Source organism: Neodiprion pinetum, chromosome 3 (genome assembly GCF_021155775.2).
Source record: "Neodiprion pinetum isolate iyNeoPine1 chromosome 3, iyNeoPine1.2, whole genome shotgun sequence".
NCBI classification, from domain to species: Eukaryota; Metazoa; Arthropoda; class Insecta; order Hymenoptera; family Diprionidae; genus Neodiprion; species Neodiprion pinetum.
In genome coordinates this window covers 33,805,029-33,821,648 of record NC_060234.1, presented here as the reverse complement: position 1 = coordinate 33,821,648, position 16,620 = coordinate 33,805,029, and the positions used below count along the sequence as shown (strand labels likewise).

Below are 16,620 nucleotides of genomic sequence, written 5' to 3'. Positions count from 1 at the left end.
ATTACTAAATACACATACGGAGAGTTGGGAATCAATACGACTGATTTTTCAGGTAGTGTTGTAACTTTAACCTGCACCGTCGTCGATCAATCTTCACATCGTTTAACCACATATCTACACGTATTTATGCGCGGGTTTTACCTGCAGGTCGTATATTATTGATTAATTATCGCGTGTACCTGATCATTTAATGCATTTCATTCGTATATTGTATGTACTTATAATGTGACAACTCGGAGGAGAGACGCTTTTTTGTCGAATGATTAAGCGATTAGGTGTGTAGTGTATGGATTTTTAAAGGAGTGCTCGGTTTAGCCGTGACTCATCATCGGCGATGAGTGGCACTCGGTGTGCAGTAAAAAGTATTCTCAAACCAATCCAAGCCGGCATGTATTATTATATACATATTATATACTATACGCTTTATACATCCTTTCCGGCCGAAAAATTTTTGGATCATATTCTCATCTCGTATATTGGAACTCTAGTGGTAAATGATCAACATTTTTTTTCCTCGCAGAATATTTCTCACTGCTTTATGCTGTGTACTCGCACTTGATATCTCGTAGCTCGTTCTAACGGCGATTTAGAGGCAAATGATCACGGAATAGGATCATAAAGTGATACGGTAGCCGGCAGGCCATCAACCGCGAAATTGAACACGTCTCTATATTAACGAGTTCAGGCATGCCTGAAAACGTGACGGCCGTTTGATGAAATTCCTTGAACTTGAATTTGCATCGCTTATCAATTACCTGCCAATCAACTCTGCTTTGTACCATCTTCTTGGTCACTTCGGCGTAAAAGATGAGGAGCGTAAATAAAAAAAAAAAAAAAAATAGTTGAACGGAATGTTTCGATGAAATTCTCTAATGAAAGATTATCGGAGTAACGAAAAAACTGTCCTATTCAAAACGCGACCGTTTGTCAATGTTGGGATTTTTTATCATGCCGAGACTAACGAAACAATTTCTTCCAAATACGGAAGACAACATTATCAGAACCATGTCGACGAACCTGACCATGGTCGGTTGTTCCAACATAGCTCTGGCAGTATCAGGTAAGTTTTCTCGGACCGAGAAATATATAGAATAGGTCGGATTCTTTAAAATCAATTCTCGAAAATATTGTCGTATTATTTTGCATCGATGAATAATTTAGTCCTGATTTATAATCGTTAGTACTCAGGAATGACGTAATATACCAAAAGACCTTTCAAAATATCACGTTGCATCTGCTGCTAGCCAATACCGTAATAATTTTTCGACTCTCACTAGCGGGGAGAGCTAGAAAGTTACACTCATTTAGTTTTATTTTGTGTCGGGCGAACACCAGGCGTTATTACGTGACTCGCTTGTCGTATTAAATTCTCCGATCTTATCGATCGATTGGTATATGTGTAAAGTACGGACGTAAAATGGAACGTCGAGTTCTCTACTAGATATACACGGTAGGTAGGTATATAATATATATAAGAGTACGAATCAACAAATCTTACAATACCCGAGTAATTTCTCATTCTTACGATTAGCGGCATGTCCGGTTAGCACTATTTCAAAATCACACGTAAGTATCAGATTTTTCATGCGATGCTAGATACGATTATTAGTCGGATTCCTCTAGCAGAGCAAATAGCGCATCATCGATTTACACATGTTCATACTTTATAGGTATATGACTGTATGCGGGATCATAATTAGTGGAAATTTCTCTTTATAGCTAAAAAGGTCTCGCCTTGAGCAACGAGGAGTTTACTTACTGGTTAGAGAAGAGGGACAATTTTTTTCCCGTTGTACATGTATTATACACATCTCTCCTCGCCTCTCCTCTCCTCTCATCTTTTATTCTTCTTCTTTTTCTTCTTCTTCTTTATTTCTTGCCGCTCTTTCGTCGAGATTATGCACCCGAACAGTGACGGATTGAATCCCGCTTCATGAGAAAGAAAACGTAACGATTCTCACGTAGAGGCATGACGTGTAGGTAGGCAAGTATAAAGGTCAAAAACTTGGAAGAGTTTGTATAAATACACGTGTATACTTCAGTGCGATACTCACTTTCGTGATTTATACGTTGTTACAAGCAATTCAACCACCGTACGAGAAGCATTACAGACGACTTGCTAATGAGATATTCGTATTCGAGGGTTAAAAATAATCGTCGAGAAGCTGGAATATGTAATATCACGAGGATTAAGTCTATTTCTTAACAGACATTATACCTCGAGTGCAAGAACATGAATAATCGCGACTATTACATTGTTATTACACGATTTATCCGATGAGGCGAACGAACCTTGTGCTTATCAGTACATATAAGCATTACACTACATTCTAACAGCATTACAGATCTTATTTGTTCCTGCGAGATTTGACAGCGAGTATCTGCTTTTCATTTTCTGATTGTTTATTGTTTGACATTTTAAACTGGCAATTTCTCATTGTCTTCTATTATTTTTTTTTCCTTCTATATAACGTCACCGTTGTTAAGTTGACGGGATACACGCGGTTTCCGTTGGTATTATTTTAAATTCTTTTCTCGAGATAAACGCCTTCGTTACTGTGCGGTAAAATCCGTTAGATACACCGATTCGCTGTCCGTGTATATTGCGTTGCCTCTGAACGCCATGCGCTACAACTAAACCGAATATATTGTTACAGTCACGTATTTGGTGCCAAATATCCGACGAACGAACCAACGAACGGTGAACATCAGGAGACATGTTTATCATCGGAGCTAAACTAAGAACCGTATTCTTGATTCATTTTCCCTGTAGTGAAGTCGAAAATAATCATGATATTCGATGCAAATCAAAAATATGGTTCTTATATAGTTGAAGTAACCGTATCGCTGCTTGGAATAAAGGCGGAGTCGTTTGGCGGACTTTTTTTTTTATTGCGGTAAAGCGTAGAACCGTTTCTTTTCTTGGTCGGCTTTATCAAATTATAAAACAAAAAACAATTATCACAATCACAATTAAGTACGGCATTGCATAGCATTGTCCCGAACCGTTATCTCCTTTGACATTTACCCACGTTTATTACAATTCGCTTACAAATATCACCGTGTACACAATGACAAGACAAGAAAAGAAAACTGTGCTCACATATTTACATATGAAATTAATTAAGGGGTATATTTTCCGTCTCAACAATTGTTTGCAATAATTATACTTTCGAGCAGGAATACGTCATTCGTATGCCGTAATATTCGGTCCGAAGAAAGTTGGATGAATGATTTTTGCATCACTCCTTGTCGGTCGATTCCATGAAGATTGTGCTGACGATTACGACCTCCTAGGCCGTCGGTCCGTATTCGTCATATCGTGATGAAGAGCCTTTGTTAGCATCCGCGTGTTTCAATCTTGTTTGTGTAATACCTATTACGCGTGCGGTCATCTCGTCAACTTCCTCAAGCGTGTACTACCAAACGGTATAAAAGAGTTCGAATTTTGTACCTGTACCTGTAGTTACCCAAATTTTAACACGGAGTCGAAACTTGCCGTGTACGTAATAACTGCGATTATTATTTATGATAACTCGACACGGAGATATGATGATGCGGTGTAACGAACTCTTAGAAATGTGGAAAAAAATCATCCCGATATAGAAAAAGGAATGAAATTACTTGCAAGTATTTGTAACGCTTTGCAGTTGTAGCGGACACGTATTTACGGTTAGGTATTAATGCGGAGAATTTGAAATCCGATCCGGCGTCTATGATGACCTGCAGAACCCGAAGACCCTGACTCACAAATTCGAAAATGCTGACCTGGCCGAACGGCAGTCAGCTCAATGCAAAAAGTTCGCGTCATTCTCGGCGTTTCGTGACTTGCGAAAATTTTTAGTCCTACCTTGTAAACGGGAATTTGCGTGTATCTAATACTTCTTGTTTAACTAAATTTCTCTGCATGATGTATTATACACCTTATATCCCGATTCGATAGATTCTTCTCGCTTTCGTGGCTGCTACACGGCCCTTTAACTTTTACTTAGAAATATCCGAGTCACCTATTTTCGATATCGAATGTAAAAAAAATTTATGCCAACACTGACGGAGGCCCGTCTCTTTCTAACCAAATCCGTGATCGCGCTGAGCCTCGAAGTTGGAATAATTTATGTGAGTTAAAAATGGTGTACCTTTTCTTCCTTCTTTTTACTCTCTCATCGTCGGGTCTTCGAATATCTCCGGAGCGCCGGTTCTTACAGTTTGTTGTTTTTTTTTTTTTTTTTTTTTCAAACCAAAGTTGAACCCCGCCGCTGGAATGGATTGAAAGAAAAAAGTTGTCTTCCTCCTGGGGGATATCGTATCTCCACAAAAAGCAAAAACCTTTCGCCAAGTACATTAAAAATGTGTTCTCATCCTTTACAAAGATAGATTCAAATTACACACTACCGCCAATTACATGTCCGTTAATTAACAATAAGTGCATGATTGAAACTTAACTCTTATTGTTAGCTTCTAAATCTCCCTGGAATTGCACCGCTTCAAACTGGGGTCAAACTGACACTAAACTTATCCAACTAAGACTGATAAGTAAGTATGAACAAAAAAACAAAATAACTCTTACATTGATGTAGATTCAGAAAAAAAAAAAAATTAAATTATCTTACATCGATCTCAAAATATTCGCCATGCGGTCAGACTCGTTAGCAGAATAATTTTTTGACGTGTATCTGACTGGCAACTTTTCTTCTTGTAAAATACACTTTATAAATTTTTCACACGTTCGTTTTAGAGCGCGTTCAAATGCTTCCTTATTCATCATCCCGACTGTTTCAACAATTACTATGCTTTCATAAGCCTAAAAGTGAAGAAGGCATCATTGTTCAAGAAAGCGAAGCCATAATCGGTCCAATTTTTACGCCGCAACATTATTATAGATAAAAAAAAAAAAAAAAAAAATCGGCGTCAATGATGTTAACCGATTTATTTCTTACATTTGCAATCTCTTCGACACTGGCTCTGACATTCTTTCCGTTAGTTCATTCGCATCATATGTCACGCAGCTGACGAATTATTTACCAAATTCAATCGTATACCGCACTACCATATTGTCAAGTTATCATCGACCGAAAAGAGCGATCGTGTCGCGATCTCTTGTGTTATCTACATACGCTTCTCGAAGCTATTTTTAGCCTAACATGACATGTACATACCTATACAGTGCAAGGGTATGTCATATATTTAGTCTTGCGGTCTGAAACGAACGAAAATTCTTGATCTAATTGACGATTCCGTCGATGCTGGAAATGTTAGAACTTTTATATATTTCGGGTCTCCGTGCATCGATCGTATTGATATAGGGCTTAAATGAAAGCTCTAGAAAATACATAAAACTATGAAACCAGCCGAATGTTGAAATTCATCGTGAAAGGGACGAGATATGGGGTATAATTTTCGCCGGGTACGCCGAAGGCTTCTCATCGCGGTGAAAGATAGTGCATCGACATCGCGTGCGTTTTTCTTTCTTTTTAATGAACTTGGCGCGATCGTCGATAGTCCTCGTCGGCGCTGGCATGGCATGCAACCTCGCGTTGGAGAATGATGACAATGAACTTGGCTTGCCTGCCCTCCATGTGCCATGAGAAACTCCCATACCATTTTTCCATTCAAATGTCCACCGCGTTGGTCTTCGTATCACTGAGTTTCAGACCTTGAACCCTCGTCCGTCCTGGTATCCTGCTTTTTTGCTCATTTATTCGTGCAATAGCTCGTTCGTTTTGTTCTTTTTTGCAATTTTATTCACGTTTTTATCTCATCATTCGATGCATTGTGATATGCAACACGTGTTCCATTCAAGCCTGTATTTTAAATTTGATGCAAAAGAATTTAATTTATATGTCTACCTATGGATAGTTTTTGCCAAAAAATTGAAATTCATTTTATAAAGTTTTTAATACCATGGGAATCATACTTAATTTTTACACAGTTTTTTATAGGAGCAAAATCAACCGATAAGTGAACGTTCAGATATTATGAACGGCAATCATTATTCAAGTTCAATTAAGGCACCCATTCGAATTCCGGAATGTTACTTTTTCTTTTTCTTTTTCTTTTCTACACACGCGATAAACGGTAACGTAAAGTGAATTTTGTAATAAAGTAAACGTCAAACGACTTCAATAAGGATCGTTCAGATAACGCAAGTCGCAATTCGGAACTGTTTCTCTTACATTTAAAGTCATTCCACGTCCAATGAAGAAGTTGGGTATACAGAGTCGTCGACGTTCACGGGTATCGAATAAGCCTCTGAAATTTTTCCTATCATCTTTGGTATCCTCATTATCCCTTCACGGTATCGGTTCCCCTGAGACCGGTTCGATGACGCGCGTTAACCTAACTGCGTGCCAACCGGATTAATCAAATTTTAAACAACGCGATGCCGGGCTTGAAGCCCCTGTAACAAAGAAGTGCGCAACGTTTGCGACCTTAATTCGGCGACCGCAAGTCGTAACGCTAGAACGTGGTTAAAGTTTAACCTGAATACTCGAAAAATGAGGTGATCAGGTATGTCGCTTCATGCTTGCCTGCCCTCAGGCTCTCGGGGTTTCGAATTTGTTGATCGCGGGACGGTCCATCTCCTCCTTCTCAATGTAACCGCGATGCTTTCCAGCAGCATGCTCGTTGACAGAGAGAATTACATTTCCGGCGTCGGAATTCTGACTCCTCGGCGATTCAACTGATGGCCTTTAATCGGCCTGTTTCCAGTCGGAAATTAACAGGAAATACCACACGTCCAAATCGTCGGAACGTTTGAGCATAAATTCGCATATCTATTAACCATGAATTCGATCGTGCAACCGTAAACTGAACGCAGACGGCAAAGTAGAAGGATAATAATTTTCAACAAAATTTCTTAACACTTCGTAAAAACTTTGTGTATTACAATTCGGAAGTTTCCGGGACATTGAACGAATAGTTTCGTAAACACAGTCTTTAAAAATTTTCGAAAATCCAATTTTCAAACTAATGAGAAAATTCTTTAAATATTCACATGTATTTAGAAAAATCAACGAAGTCATTTTTCATGACGAAAAAAAAATTCCCTGAATAATTGTTAAACAATTTATCGGTAACCTTTGGGCATTGTTGTTATTCAAATTCAATCTTCTTAGCGTATTTATTGTGATTGAATTTTTTCCGATTTATTATCTTATCATAAAGTATTCGATATTGTCGACGAGACTCACTTTTTGTTGAGAATGTATAGCGAATACATCATTAACAAATGGATACTTGTCTGCAGCGGAATAGTTAAAATATATAAAGTTTTTCGCCAAGAAGTAGCAGCCGAAACGAAGATACGTGGCATAATAGGTCGACGAAAGTCATGTCGTCTAACCGAACTTGAATGTGGAGGACCGGCAATTAGTTGAGTAGGACAAAGAACGCGACTTTAAATGTCGGGCGACAGTGACACGAGTCACCTTAGCACTACATGAGCATAGAATGTACTCTACTTTTGTTTGAAAAATGAAAATAGGTGACGGATATAAAATTGTAGCAGTGGTTGCATGGTATAATTGTCTGCCGCAACTGTATTTCCGGTTCCAGTCACTGACTGACCGTTTCATCATCGGACTGAACGCTGCTTCACGCCTTTATATGGCGATGAGCAAAGTTTTCTTTATGCGGTAAGTGTTATTTCTTTGACGAGAAAGACGATGATAGACGCAATCAAGTTTCAGATTTGATAAATAATGTAGGGCAGAAATTGCAACAGCAATGGCATGCTCTCGATAATTCATTTCCATCCGAGTATTAATGAAATCAGTACTAATTACCGACGATCTAATCGACTGTCGTCGAATGATGGCTGAGCTAGATAACACTTAACTGAATCTCTTTTACAATTATTGTCGAACGTTAATTGCTGCAAGATTAAAAATCTCTAGACCGAGTGACCGCGAGGCGAGGGTCTGAAAATAATTCAAACGACACTTGTAAATATACGATCATGTTTACAGCTATCCATGTAACGTTCATTTGTGTTAAGAATCGGAACGGCTACTGAAGATTTCATCCAATGCCGTATGGGTATCGTCGTGGTGGATCTGTCCCCAAGACGCCATGCATTCTGATTTATATATGGATATTTAATTCGCAATTCGAATCTGCGAGCACTAAAACTTCTTTTTTACTTCTATAGATATTCGCTGGAGTAGCGACCGGCACACGAGTAAAAGAATTGACAAAAAATAAACAACAACACAGAACATAAAACAAAACGAAAAGTAAAGAAGATCATATAACAGGCCAGTTAGGGAATGTATTACCGGCGAGAAATCGTACGAGTCAAGTCATTAAACAAACCGTTCTTTCGATTTGTTAGACGACGAGGCATCCGACAAAAACTTGTTCCTACCATTGTACTACATGTAATGTTACATTACACATACGCTTGTAAATTCGGTCAGTTAATACCAGATATTCCAATTTGGTTCCTCATGCAAAGTTAACTACGCTATAGTTTTTTTTCTTTTTTGTAGTATTTGAAACGTTATCCGTAAGCAAAGATAGTTTCAGTACCTACCGATTCAAACGAGGACAATCATGAGAATTTGCATATCGTAATATCAAAATCGCACAGCAATCAAAAAACCTTAGCCATTGTCCAGGATTTCGTGCGGCGTTATTTCGACATTTGTAGGCACGCACGTAGGTACATACATACATACACGTTTTGTAACGAGATTATCCGCAGAGATGTGATCTGCTGTCAAGATGAATTATACTCTTATACGTGAATAAGTGCTTTACACTTCACCAAGTTTCGCGGCCACCTTTAATCTGATTTTCTCCATTACCATGTAAACATATGTTACAGTATTGACGCGCCAGGGAGATCCTATCAGTAATTCTTTTACGGCAGAGCTCGCCTGTAACGTAGTGTACTAACTAACCGCCGTCCGAGCCTCACTAAAAACCTTCGATATCACGATTTTTCAGTCATATCAACATCGACGGTAACACGAGGATCGATACACGGTTCTTCGCGGTTTTTCCATCACCTGCACGATATTAAATCCTCGAGCGGAACCGGCTGAGACGGTTTTAATGACAACATCGACGGTGCGAGGCTCTTCGAGGCTGCCACTGACATCAGACCAGATGCAGGCATCCGAGTTCATCCTTTCATACCGTGTAGGCATCCGTCCGTCCTTCTTTCGCGTGACTTGGCGAGACGACAGGATGTCCCATTGACGATGGAATTGAAAAGAGACCGTAATAACAAGCGTCCCGGTGCCTGTATCACGTATGCGGTGGTATACTCACGTTCGCCGGCTGTAGGATGGATGTAGGCACCTATTGTAGGTACGTCGAAGCATCGTCGCCACTGCCGTGTGTGCGACTAGCGTGTGGAAAATACTCTTGCTTCTTCGTCGTTCTTCGCCAATCACCTTCCGTTGTGTGTCCGGTAACACGCGATTACCAAAGTATCGATAAAGACTCACTTTCTCTGAGCGAATTACAGATTTACCTTTCCTTTCGATACCTGCGAAATTTCATACCGTTTTGCATGTATGTCTGACGATTTTGAACTGGGTTTGGATTGTTTCAGCAAAATGTATTATTCCAACGACGTATAGCTTAGGTACAACATGTACGGTAATATGCATCAATGCATTAACCTTTCGGCTAACTTTTATTTGGTCTGAGATAAAATGCGACTTCGAGTTTATACGATTTATGTTACAATGCAGTCCGTTTTCTCACGTCAGCTGCATCGCCAGCCATTGTCACATAATTCGTACAGAATTTAACTCGCGTTTTATTTCGGGCCGAAAACAAGTTAGCCGGAAGGTTAAAGCATTTATCCGTATTGCTGTGCGAGAGATTTCCTACTATGAGAGAAATTCTCTTTGGGATGTGTGAATTTGTGTCAAGACCGAAACTTGACCTTTGAGATAGTGTTTCTTCTTGAAACATATCATCAATATCGGTAATACGGAACTTGCCTGCGTCGTCGTTTAAACGTTGGTACAGCTTATGTACCTATATAGGTATGTTATTACCCCACTTTCGGTTTCCTGTTTCAAGCCACGAGATTGACGCCGCTGACAGAGACACGTGTAAACGCGCTGCACAGATCGTAACCACGTTAAATACCGTCAGCCGCGATCGATGTTCTCCATCTCTCTCCGCGCCTGTCTGCTTCTGCATTAATCATAATCACATACATGACGTTTCAATTAACTTCGATTTATCGATTCGTTATAGCGATATAGTACGGCCATCGTTAGATCACGTTTGGATGTGGATAAGGGTAAATTTCACTTATCGCAATTAAAATAACCGTCGGCCAGTCGAGGTGCTTAAGCACCTCTCTCTCTCTCTCTCTCTCTCTCTCTCACAACGTGGTCGCTCGCCCGCGTCTTTAACCTTTGTCACGTGTTTATGGTTACCCACGTCAAGGTAACCTTATACTCTGGCAAATGTACATATTCAAATAACCAATCATTTCTCTGGTTTTCACTCTGAGCCCGTCCTCGCGATGAATAACAGCCATATTTCACTTCCTTGGTTGCAGGCTGGCGAAGGAGGCATTATAGTCTTGGACGCCACGTTGGATGCATCGACGACCGACGAAGCCGAATGGGAAATGACTGGAGGACCGCCGTCGCCCTGCAACGTTAGTTTCCTCAATGACAATATCCTCATCAATGGCAGGAGCAACTTGTCGAAACAACCTCGCAACCACAAGGTAGTACTTGACACATACGATTACCCTTCATTTACACCCAGCTGTAGGCATTGCGAGCTCGTCTCCTTAAGGAATCATTCTAGCGAAACTGGTGAAAAAGTATCTGCTTTTCGCGATTGTTTTTTCGATGGTTGAAATACGCTAACCAATCTGATTTTTCAATGTCAAATCAAAGTACTCTTAAAGAACAGTAAATAAATTTTCAAACTTTAATTTTTTTTCTAAATTCATTTTATAAGGTTGAAATTGACTTGGAAAAAAAGGAGTCCCCTCGGTGGCCGTAAATATTATATGAAACAAAATTTGTAAAAAGATTAATAATCAGTATGAAAGCCGCTATCTTGCTATAGAGGTTATTTATTTATTTATTTTTTTCTTTCTTGTACATATTGACGGAATATAGGTGGCTTGAAAAAAAAAAAATATCGAATTTAACCTATTTTTTCGACAGTTTCTCGTTAAGAAAAATATGAAGATTACAAAAAAAAGCTTCCATAGCAAGATAAAGAATGGCGTGAAGAATGTTATGTCCAAATTTGAGACAGGTAGCTCGAAAACTCTTTTGAAACACCACGTTTTGAGAAAACCGTTAAAAAAAAATAAATAAAAATAAACGATGAAAATTAATTTTCTGTGCTAGGTGAGAGTGCTTTGATTTGACGTAAAAAATCGGACCGATTATCGCGAAATCGCGAATATCAGCTATTTTTCGACCCGCTATACTACGAATGGTCCCTTAATGCGATCGTCCTTCTGCAGTCCCGGACCATGCATGAACGACGCACGTTTAGTCAGCCAGCATCCCTGGCGCCAGGAAATTTCTGCCCAAACTTCGCGTTAATCAATTATTCCGTCGGCGCTTTGCTTCTGGCTCTGCTCCAGAAAAGATTGATGCCGCGTTACGACGATGACTCGGGGTGCGTCATCCCTGCACTTTTGCCAACCCCTCGGTGCAGGGGTGACGCATAACGGATTTCCCGGAGCATCCCCCCTCCCTCATCGCTGCGCGTAACTAACGCATCGTACGCACTGCAGCAATATCTCCGCATGTATAGGTATGCGTATACCGTCTCGGTTTAACGAAGCATGGATTCGCTATTTATCATATGCACCGATCCACCGCACCGCGATGCTTATCTGCCGGTGGTAAGCGATTGTTGCTCTGCACTTGAAAGAAAAAAAAAAATTTACGATTTCCAGCGTTATTGCTGTATTGAGTTATTTGATTGATCGCGGATGTTCGAAAGTGTTTATGTATGTAATATATTATACGTACGTAGATAAAAATATTGAAATTCACGATTAAGATTGAAGTTCACAAGGTGTCCGTACCATGAAACTGATCGAATTCGCGATATCGCGAGTTCGAACAACGCCCGGTTGCGATGCTTTGTGCAAAATTTTCCCCGCCATGCGTTTTGGCGTTAAACTCGTAGCTGTCTAGATTAAAAAATAATCTACGACTCACGGGGTATATATGTGCTTGTATCTGAGCCCACACACTTTTTTTCTCTCGGTCTCTTGACTCACTGGGATTTTATATCATGACACGCAGTCATTCATTAGCTTCATCGGTTGATCGATTGGTTGTTTTATTTTTAAAAGACACGTGTGCGCCTGCTACAACGTCGCAACACCTTATATAATATCGTCTTTTCAGATCACATAATACGCGATGGAGACTACGATGTACTCAGTGTGAAAAAAAAAGTATTGATGTTGAAATTTGGTAAAGAGTGCAAAGTGTTGAAAAAGTTAATTTTGATCCTAGAGCAACAAATTGAAGCAAATGAAAACTTATCAATTGCGCCAATCGCACGTAACGAATGTAAAACTTGGATTTCAAAAACTGAAAAAAAAAATAGTTTATTTCTTCTGTCGAAAGAATTTCTTAAAATTTCGTAATCACTACAGATCGATATCAGATTCTGTTTTTTCTCCTTTCATTTTCTCGCCTATAAATCTGCACATTATAATATTTAATTATATTTGCTTTCGACTCAAGAACGACGTGTTATGATTATCATAGCTCTTCGAGAGTATAAATATCGGTTATCTAAACCACGTGAAAATCCCAACTGATCCCACGCCGAGGTTTTTTTTTCTCTTCCTTTTTTCTCTGCGACTCGTTCGTGTGTGAACTCCACTTGCCCTTGCAAGTCGCGTCGCGACGCCGCGACGCCCGCCTGCGGCGAATAACCCCAAAAATACACGGACATCGATCTTCAGCGCTATTTCAGAGTTTACCCAGAGGATTGTTATTAGCATGAATCTTGATAATTTATATCCGTAAAGCGATAAGGGAAAGATAAGATTTATCTTATCGATGTAATAAAAAACGATTAACAACGCTTGGTGTGTGTGATGCACGCGAGTTAAATTGCGGGCTAAGAAGTTGAGCCGAACCTGGATAGACAGTGATTAGCAGGGTTGAAACGTTCTCTTGATTTCTTGACTGCCTAAGTCACGAATCACGTATTGTTACTGCTAGTATTTGAATAATTCAAGTGGGTTAAAATTTTTTGGAAAAGATGATCATTTTTCAACGTGAAACTGTAGTATTTATTCAAAATTAGAAGTAACAAGGGTTGCATTTGTTACAGTGTATTCTTGGTTCTTTTTTTTGTAGAGGAACGTATGACACGCGTTCTCGATATTCCAAATAGAAATCTTCATGTTTCTGTGAATGTAGGATATAGATTCCACCTTAGTAGCATCGGAGCTTGTTTATATATAATTTTTTTCTTATTTCTTTCCATATATCGCCGTAGAAGACGTTATCTTCCGAACGTCGACTGAAAACCGGTTATACCGATATCGTATGCCCCTTGTGAAAGTTGGGATTTTTGAAAAACACTGAAACGCACACGTTGTAAACTAACATGGCTCTACAAATTCCCCGCTGCAGCAGCAGCGGTCAAACCTATTAAACCATCAGCGAAATGCTTCATTATAAAAGTCGAAACTACTTTCCCATGAAAATTATTAGACACTTCTTCTGTGTTCCGCATGCTCAAAGAAGCAGATACGACGGATAATTTCGTTTTACGATCCACTTTGTTAGGATCATCGAACAATTTCTCTTTGCCGATGCGGACAGCGATTCCGGTACACCTTACTTACCACTTCTCTACGAGTATCGACTGTCCAGCCGTTGTAACGCTTATCACTTTCACGATGCATTCACTGTACGGGAATCGAGGTGGAACCTGGCGTTAATCTTGCGGACTCTTTTCACCGCTTGATTACTCGCAAATTTGTCTTGCCATGCTCTTCGAATTACCGGCGCTGCGGCCTCGAGGCTTCTACAGCTCAAATTATACTTGCCGGCTTCGCGAAGATATTCGCGGGCCGGGAACAAACTACTCCGTGTGAACGTTGACATTAACATTTTATTGTTCTGCAAAATAACTTGTCTATTCATTGAGTTTCCGGGTTGCTGTTATATACCTTCACGTTTTTTACGGTCATTGCTGAGCTTTCTCTGTATATGTATGGGAGTAAACGTATAACTGCGCGATTGAACGAAGTTGCTCTCCAGAGATCATCGAAGCGTTCGAAGAATAGGCCGTAAATCGATAATACCGAGTACCATCCTACCTGCCATTCGTTCATCGCATAAATCCATATTTACGAAACATTACTACAATATTTCCATGATCATTTCGGGGTAGTAAAAAGATTCCGTAGATACGGACATTACGCTCCTCAATTTTCAATCTATGGTACGTAATACAATCTCTCGGTTACCGTGGGAAATTTTGAAACCCTCTACACGATGACGTTCGTGAAATTTTCATCGTTCAACGGAACTGTCCATATCGTAATTTTTAACGCCTCGGACAGATTGGCTGCAGGGATATTCGAGACGCCGCTGGGACCTCGAATTATATCAAACACCATTCCGCAACCCGGACTTTGCGGCCTGTCCCAGTCTTTAAGGACCGTTAATTGTTGGGCGTGTATTTGTCAAACTCGTACTGTCGCGAGGTCAGTTGCAGTCGATTTAATTCGCAGCGAACGTTTTATCAAGGCCGCTGCGAAAGTTGCGGCCTGATCTCAAGTTTCCCGTGCGAGACTCCTTGACAAAAGATAAATTTATCTCGTTATACATGAATATTTATTTTTTATTCCTTTAACCGTTCAAGTCAATTCGAATTGTAGGTATGAATATTTCCATCTCGCGCCGATCGCGTTACGTATCGACTACGGAGATTGTTATAGATTATTTTCATGTTCGCCTGATAGATTTGAAAATTACGACGCTCTTCTTTAATTAACAGACGTGGGTTCACTCGGACGCCTAGATATATTTTATCGCATTGCGTCACCAATGGGAATTGGATCGATTATCGGTCTTACCGGTTTTCTGTACCCGCTAAAATCGTTGCGGCGCTTCGTTTGACCTTATCGAATAACATATGACAACTGCAGTTGTAGGTAGATTCTGAATAATTAATTGATTTTTTTTCAACCGTTATAAATCATCGATGTTTATTTCTCGTATTTTTATCCGCATGTTTTTCCGATATACTTACATAATAAACATTCTGGAGAATTTCGTATGACACGATCTATCAGAGACGAGTCTCGAGTTTGGATTTGAATGCCGATTTTATTTCACGGATTAACGATAAATTTCGATTTTCATTACATGATGCACATAATTTATATAAGTCAAAGATAAAATGCTGGCGATTGGTGGTCGTCGATTGCGAAAGGATAATAACCACAGAAAGTATATAATAATATATCTTAGTGTAAAGCGTGGTCGTCCACGAGACGCGATATGGCCGACTCCCAAGGCTGTACAGCGATTTAAACCTAATCTCGAGAGCAGGTTGCAACTTTAGTAACTATCCACGCTGTAAAAATATCCACAGTACTGTACTAAGAATTGATTTTCAACACCGATCAGTGAAATAGGTTCACCTGTATACGTGTGTTATTGTGTTTTACGGTTATAGTCTTGAATGGACACAGCTTCGAGACTCGTATATAATACCGATTCCGCAACGTTACACGGTGTATTTATTCACAGTAGATTACGGCAGGTATTTGGTAATTACGTCTAATGTGAAAATTGTACACTGCAAACCGTTGGGAAGTACCTGAAATATTTTTATCATTGTTTATCTGTGGAACTCGATTATAACCGTTATAGATGATAAAATAGAAGCAGAACGAGAATATATATGTATATTAGTTTAAAAAACTGAATACTTTGCAGGACAGAATAATTTTGAATGTTCTCCAGACCACGGAATTGTGCAAGTCTGCAATAAACTTGGTTGCTGCAACATTGGAATGATTCTAACGTTTGTTTTTTTTCTTGTCAAGTACATACTTTACACTTGGGTGAGGTACCGGCATTTTTCAATGTTTAATTCCGACCCGGAATGTCGTGGAGAAAAGGGATGTATGTACAAGTTCGGGGGCAAGAAAGTTACGGAGAGAGGTGAAGAGAATTATGGGCAGCAAAGCATGGGCCTCGGGCTAGGTCGTTTGCGTATGTAAATGATAGACAAACGGATACCTGAGACGCAATGAACTCCAACGCGACGGCCGTCTGATTGCTGTAACGGTATTTATAGTAGTGGGATGAATTTCGGCATCCAGAAGGCGGCGAGAAAACGCGGACGGTTGAAAAAATTATAAGAAGAATATTGCTCTACGTATGGTATTCATTTGTATTAATGAATTCAATATTCGTATAGTAAAAAATTGTTATGATGTGAAAATTAAAAATAATATAACTTACGAATAGGTACCAAAAATTAGAGAATTATTTTCATAGAAGTTTATACATTCGAGGGTTACCGATTGTTTTCACTGGAAGTGATCGTCGAAGCCTGAAGAATTTTCGGAAATTCACTTCAAGATATAAATTATCCGTGCACACCGTAAGGAGCTTT

The 16,620-nt window shown here is 39.6% G+C and overlaps 1 protein-coding gene across 1 annotated transcript in view; it reads left to right on the top strand.

Annotated features, from left to right (window-relative positions):
- bif (bifocal) overlaps positions 1–16,620 on the top strand; it is a 33,146-nt gene that overhangs the window by 10,979 nt on the left and 5,547 nt on the right. The window contains exon 2 of the mRNA XM_046618636.2: positions 10,532–10,705. Within this exon, the coding sequence (XP_046474592.1) occupies positions 10,532–10,705 (174 nt within the window). The remainder of the gene's footprint in view (positions 1–10,531; positions 10,706–16,620) is intronic.